The sequence below is a fragment of the Eimeria necatrix genome, genomic scaffold (assembly GCF_000499385.1).
Source record: "Eimeria necatrix Houghton genomic scaffold, Enh_scaff606, whole genome shotgun sequence".
NCBI classification, from domain to species: domain Eukaryota; phylum Apicomplexa; class Conoidasida; order Eucoccidiorida; family Eimeriidae; genus Eimeria; species Eimeria necatrix.
Genome location: NW_013651703.1, coordinates 1 through 6,236, shown reverse-complemented (window position 1 = coordinate 6,236; position 6,236 = coordinate 1). Strand labels below are relative to the sequence as shown.

Sequence of the window (6,236 nt, the reverse complement as noted above, 5' to 3'; positions counted from 1 at the left end):
TCGACCCGCTCCCAAGTCCGCAAAAGCTCAAGACCAAACCCTAGTCCCTAAACCCTAAACCCTAAACCCTTCAAACCCTTGGACTTCCAAATGTCTGCAGACCCGCAAACCCTAAACCCTAAACCCTAAAACAGCGGTTTAGGACGTGCCCCGGACCCTTTTCCAAATCCGCAAAAGCTCAAGACCAAACCCTAAACCCTAAACCCTAAACCCGAAACACCCATGCGCAAACCCCAAACTCTGAACTCTTCTCCGCAGACACTCAGGCTCAAAGCCTAAACCCTAAACCCTAAACCCTAAACCCTAAACCCTAAACCCTAAACCCTAACTCACTTGCCCATCCTTGTTTTCCATACTTCAAATGGCATCCCCAGAGTCGCGGCCTCGACGCACTGGAGGACTGCCCCTGCAGTGCAGCAGGACATAAACCCTAAACCCTAAACCCTAAACTCTAAACCCTAAACCCTAAACCCTTAACCCTTAAAGGTATGTGGCAAGGGTTTAGGGTTTACGGGTCAACTCACCTTTTGCCAAGTCGGCGGGGCCTCCAGTCTTCTGCTGCCCCATCGTTGCTGCTGCCTGCTAGGGTTTAGGGTTTAGGGTTTAGGGTTTAGGGTTTAGGGTTTGTGTGTGGAAGCCTTTGCTGCTCTGTGCCTCTGGGGGGCCCCTGCTGCTCCCCTGGCTGTATGATAACTTGAAGAGCTTCACCCACACTAAACCCTAAACCCTAAACCCTAAACCCTAATTCCTGGGAAACTTCAATTGGCCGGATAGTTCTTCTGTCGCCGCGCTGCTGCTGCTGCTGCTGCTCCCGTGCTGCTGCTGTTGCTGCTGCTGCTGCGCTCGCTGCCGCGCTTGCTGCTGCTGCTGCTGCTGCTGCAGCTCTGCTGCTGCCACTTACTTGTGCTGCAGAGTATGCAGTTGTTGCTGTTGCTGCTGCTGCTGCTGCTGCTGCTTGTGGGGTTACATGCCCTTCGTGTTGCTGCAGGCACTGACCAAGAAGCAGCAGCAACAACCGCTGCTGCTGCTGCTGCTGCTGCTGCAGTTGTTGCTGCTGCTGCTGCTGCTGCCGAGACTAGCAGCAAACGTTCTTCCTCCAGTGTGTCTATTGTCTTCTCTTGTTCAGACGCAAGTAGAAACCCTAAACCCTAAACCCTAAACCCTAAACCCTAAACCCTAAACCCCACGACACGCCCGCGAGTTGCCCAGCCGCTGAGGGCTTCGGTGCCGTGCGAGACGCAGCAAGGGCCCACCCTAAACCCTAAACCCTAAACCCTAAACCCTAAACCCTAAACCCTTTTTCCCTGTTGCAACAAAATAAATAAAATGAGAAGGAAGGTCCTAAAAAGACACCCACAGGAGCCTCGCTCCGAGCCCAAACCCTAAACCCTAGAGCCCAAACCCTAAACCCTAAACCCTGCCGAGCCACGGCGGATGCACGCATGGCCTCAGGCGGGCAACTAGGGTTTAGGGTTTAGGGTTTAGGGTTTGCGTTTACGTTATAATTACTCATTTGTTATCTATTTTTCACCTCCCTATCCCCGAGTCTTGCCTCTATCGCTGCTGCTGCTGCTGCTGCTGCTGCTGCTGGTCCCCCCGCGGCCGACAGCTGCAGCAACTGCAGCAGCAGCAGCAGCAGCAGCAGCTGCAGCACAAAGACAACCTTTTGTACCCTTTGGGGTGGGGCCCCCTGGGGCCCCATGGAATCCGCAGCGGTGCCTTTGGCTGCAGCAGCAGCAGCAGCAGCAGCAGCAGCAGATGCAGCAGCAGCAACAGCTGCAGCAGCAACGACAGATGCAGCAACAGCTGCAGCAACAGCAACAGATGCAGCAACTGCATCAGCAGCAACAGCTAGCCCTGCTGCTGCGCCGCGGGAAGCCGCTCCAGGCGCAGCAGCAGCAGCAGCGACAGCAGCAGGAGAAGAAGCTGCTGCAGCAGACGCAGCAGCAGAAGCTGCAGCAGCAGAAGCTGCAGCAGCAGCAGCAGAAGCTGCAGCAGCAGCAGCAGGTGTTGCTCCATTTGTGCTGGTAAAGGATTTGCTGCCGCAAAGTGGCTGCTGCTGCTGCTTAGTGCGCGTGCTGCAGTATCTCTCTCACAGTCTTCTCAAGTTGCCCTCAGGTAAACCCTAAACCCTAAACCCTAAACCCTAAACCCTAAACCCTAAACCCTAAAAGCTTGCTGGGGTTCCCGGAGCAGCAGCTTTCAGAAAAGCCCCAGGCTGTGGGGCAGCAAGTGCCGGGCGTTGAATGCGACTGGCCAGAAAGACCTCGGCTTAGGGTTTAGGGTTTAGGGTTTAGGGTTTAGGGTTTAGGGTTTAGGGTTTGTGCTGCGCAGGGTCGCTCGTGCAAACCACTGAAGCAGTTGTGGCTGACGAGACAGGAGCGGTTTTGCTGCTGCTGGAGACGGAGGCGCAGCGCCGCCTTTGCCAAGTAAACCCTAAACCCTAAACCCTAAACCCTAAACCCTCGAAGGCCTAAACGCCAAACCCTCAAGGCCCCAAACCCTAAACCCTAAACCCTAACTGCCGAAGGCGGCAGTCGGAAGCCTTGAGGTGTTTTCACAAAAGGCTCGGGTGCTGCTCTTCAGGGCCCCGGCTGAGGCCTAGGGTTTAGGGTTTAGGGTTTAGGGTTTAGGGTTTAGGGTTTGGATGTGTTTCAGCCCGGGACAGAAGTGCTGCTGCTCAACGTGACGGTCTGCTGCGTCGGGGGTTTTGTTTGTTTGCTGCTGCGGGGAGGAGAGGCAGCAGCAGTAGTCCGCAGACCCGCTGCTGCTGCTGCTGCTGCTGCTGCTGCTGCTGCTGCTGCTGCTGCTGCTGGGCCTGTGCAGCAGCAGCAGCTGCCTCCGCTGCTGCAGCTAAGGCAAATGCAGCCGCTGCCAACTCCGATTCAGCGCATCCGCAACCGCTAGGTCTGCTGCTGTTGCTGCTGCTGCTGCTGTTGCTGCTGCTGACAGCAGCAACGCCTGCAGGCCGCAGCAGCAGCAGCAGCAGCAGCAGCAGCAGCAGGGATGTTGCTTTTTTTTTGTCCCCTTCGCATTTAACTCTGCAAGGCAAATTCATTAAAGCCGCGGCAGTCACAATAGAAACAGTGCAGCGGGAGCTGCTGCTGCTGTTGCTGCTGCTGCTGTTGCTGCTGCTGCTGTTGCTGCTGCTGCTGCAACGATGGCATTCGCTGGTCAGCGACACAGGCATGGCCAGAACGTGCTGCTGCTGCTGCTGCGGCGGCTGCTGCTGCTGCTGCTGCGGAGACGGTCTTCGTTGCTGCTGCTGCCAGTTCCTGGGCTGCCTTGACGGCTGCTGCAGCAGCAGCAGCAGCAGCAGCAGCAGCAGCAGCAGCAGCAGCAGCAGCTAGAAGGGGGGCAGCCTGCCCTGAAAGATTGTGGGGTAGTCGGGGTAAATGGACTCAAACTCTGGAGGGTTTGCTTCCTCGCTGTACAGCAGCGCCTTGTACAGAGACACTATTCCATTCACTTCGCAAGCTCCTGCAGCAGCAGCAGCAGCAGCAGCAGCAGCAGCAGCAGCAGCAGCAGCAGCAGCAGCAAAGGAGAGAGCGAGCCAAATTAGCTGGCTGCACGTGCGGCTTCTTGCTTTGCCACGGACTCCCGGTGGCGCTCCATCTGGGCGGCTAGCTAGCTAGCTAGCTAGCCAGCTAGCTAGCAATCTAGCTTCACAGCTAGCTAGCTAGCTAGCTAGCTAGCTAGCTGGCTAGCTGTGAAGCAAGATGGCTGGCTGCGTGGATAGCTAACTAATTAGCTCCATGGCTAGCTGGCTAGCTAGCTAGCTAGCTAGCTAAGTGCCTACGTTGCTGCACGGCTAGCCAGCCAGCCAGCAGTCTGTCTAGCTAGCTAGGTAGCTAGCTACCTATTACAGCTAGCTAGCTGGCTAGCTGTCCAGCTGGCTAGCTAGCTGGCTAGCTGGCTGGCTCGCTAGCTAGTTGGCCAGCTAGCTAGCTGGCTGTCTAGCTAGCTGCCCAGCGAACTGGCTGGCTGGCTAGCTATCTAGCTGTCTATCTGGCCGCATAGCTAGCTGCGAGCTAGCTAGCTGGGCAGGTGGCTAGCTGACTAGCTGGCTAGCTAGCTATCTGGCTGTCTAGCTAGCTAGCTAGTTAGCTGTCTAGCTAGCTAGCTGTCTAGCTAGCTAGCTAGCTGTCTAGCTGTCTAGCTAGCTAGCTAGCTAGCTAGCTAGCCGTCTAGCTAGCTAGCTAGACAGCTAGACAGCTGGCTGTCCATCTAGCTGCCAGCTAGCTGCCAGCTAGCTAGCTGCCAGCTAGCTAGCTAGCTAGCTAGCTAGCTAGCTAGCTGACCTGCGAGCCGGAAGGACTGGGTGGTGGAGTAGAGCAAAGTCTTCTTGACCTTAACAGCAGGAGCTTCTGCTGCTCGCAGCTGCTGCTGCAGCTGCAGCGGCAGCTGCAGCTGCTGCAGCGGCAGCTGCAGCGCAGCAAAGCCAAACCCCGGCAGCTCTCGAGCTTCTGCCTTTCCCCCCAAGGGTTCTCCCCTTTCTAGGCCCCCAGCTAAACCCTTTTCGGGGGGCCCCCCCCTGGGGGGCCCCCCCGGGGGGCCCCCCGGGGGGCCCCATGAAGGACTCCTGCTGCTGCTGCTGCTGCTGCTGCTGCTGCTGCTGCTGCTGCTGCTTTCGGCGCTTGGCGCTGTGTCTGAGTCTGCGCCTGGGGGCCGCTGCTGCTGCTGCTGCTGCTGCTGCTGCTGCTGCTGCTGCTGCTGCTGCTGTGTCCTTGCGGGGGGTGTCCCTCAAGTTGTAGCTGTAGGCCGAGGGGCCCCTGAAGGACTGGGGGGAGTGCAGCATGGAAAGAGACATGTCTCCAAGAGTCTCCTCGTCTCCCCTCAAAGAAGCCACGATCTGCATGCAGCCCCACACGCAGCAGCAGCTCCAGCAGCAGCAGCAGCAGCAGCAGCAGCAGCAGCAGCAGCAGCAGCAGCAGCGGCGGCGAAGGCGGCGGCAGCGGAGCAGCAGCAGCAGCAGCGCTAGGGGCAGCCTTCAAGCAAGGTGCTGCCGCGCGGGGACAGAGACACACGGAGACACGCAACCGCAGACACCAGCAGCAGCAGCAGCAGCAGCAGCAGCAGCAGCAGCAGCAGCAACAGCAGCAGCAGCAGCAGCGAAGCGCACCTTCCCCCGCTGCAGCAATTCACCCCAAATAGCAACAGCAGCGCCACCGGCAATGGCAGCAGCATAGGAAGTTCCGTCCACAAAGACGTAACCTAACAGCAGCAGCAGCAGCAGCAACAGCAGCAGCAGCAGCAGCAGCAGCAGATCATGAGACTGGCAGTTCTGTAGCTCTTTCCAGCAACAGCAAAGAGAGCAGCACCCGCAGCAGCAGCAGCAGCAGCAGCAGCGCCAAATAACATCAGGAAGGCGCAAGCAGGCTAACAGCAAAAGGAGCAGAGACAGCAGCAGCAGCAGCAACAGCAGCAGCAACAGCAGCAGCAGCAGCAACAGCAGCAACAGCAGCAGCACATTTCCCCACAGTTGTTGCAGGTGTTGCTGGCAGGCTCTCCCTGAACGACTGTGGCAGTGTACAGACGGTGGCCTGCAGCAGCAGCAGCAGCAGCAGCAGCAGCAGCAGCAGCAAGACGTGTGGGGGCAGCGTCAACTGCAGCTAGAGAAGCAACAAAACCAGCAGCAGCAGCAGCAGCAGTATGTATGAGCAGCACCAACAGCAGCAGAATGGGCAGCAGCAAGAGCAGCACAAGCAGCACGGGAAGCAGCAGCAGCAGTGTTGACTGCAGCAGCAGCAGCAGCAGCAGCAGCAGCTGCAGCACCAGTCAATGCGAAAGCCTATGGGTCTGTTGTTTCTTAAAAGGGGAATTGAGCTCTAAGTTTCCGGCCTCTAAATTCAGAGACTAGGGTTTAGGGTTTAGGGTTTAGGGTTTAGGGCTTTATATTTAAGTGTTCGAGTTTAGGACTTACAGCTTCTGGTACTGCGATTGATATTTAGGGTTTAGGGTTTGCTGCTTCATATTCAGGGGCAGGGGTTTAGGGTTTACGCTTAATAGCTTCAGGCTTGGGGTCTAGGGTTTAGGGTTTAGGGTTTAGGGTTTAGGGTTTGGACCTGGGGCAAAAAGATGCACAGTGTGTTTGCCGTAGCTGCTGGTGCCTGCTGCCTAGGGCCCAGCGTCTAGTGCCTAGTGCCCACAGCCTAGGGTTTAGGGTTTAGGGTTTAGGGTTTAGGGTTTGGACCTGGGGCAAAAAGATGCACAGTGTGTTTGCCGTAGCTGCTGGT

The 6,236-nt window shown here is 57.3% G+C and overlaps 3 protein-coding genes across 3 annotated transcripts in view; 1 reads left to right on the top strand and 2 right to left on the bottom strand.

Annotated features, from left to right (window-relative positions):
• ENH_00066130 (mitochondrial carrier domain-containing protein, putative) overlaps positions 1-567 on the bottom strand; it is a gene marked incomplete at both ends in the record, with an annotated part of 1,813 nt that extends 1,246 nt beyond the window's left edge. The window contains 2 exons of the mRNA XM_013577349.1: positions 334-406; positions 525-567. Coding sequence (XP_013432803.1) covers positions 334-406; positions 525-567 — 116 coding nt within the window. The remainder of the gene's footprint in view (positions 1-333; positions 407-524) is intronic.
• Positions 568-1,700: 1,133 nt separating this feature from the next.
• Positions 1,701-2,598, top strand: ENH_00066120 (hypothetical protein, conserved; the record flags this gene model as incomplete). The annotated part of the gene is made up of 3 exons (XM_013577348.1): positions 1,701-2,118; positions 2,335-2,429; positions 2,587-2,598. 3 exons carry the CDS (start codon positions 1,701-1,703, stop codon positions 2,596-2,598), a joined length of 525 nt encoding a protein of 174 aa, XP_013432802.1.
• An 82-nt stretch (positions 2,599-2,680) lies between these two features.
• ENH_00066110 (serine protease/subtilase, putative) lies at positions 2,681-5,214 on the bottom strand (the record flags this gene model as incomplete). The annotated part of the gene is made up of 5 exons (XM_013577347.1): positions 2,681-2,961; positions 3,077-3,367; positions 4,302-4,492; positions 4,581-4,852; positions 5,123-5,214. Coding segments are annotated over 5 exons (1,127 nt in total), but the record flags the coding sequence as incomplete, so codon positions are not given.
• Between the last annotated feature and the right edge of the window lie 1,022 nt (positions 5,215-6,236).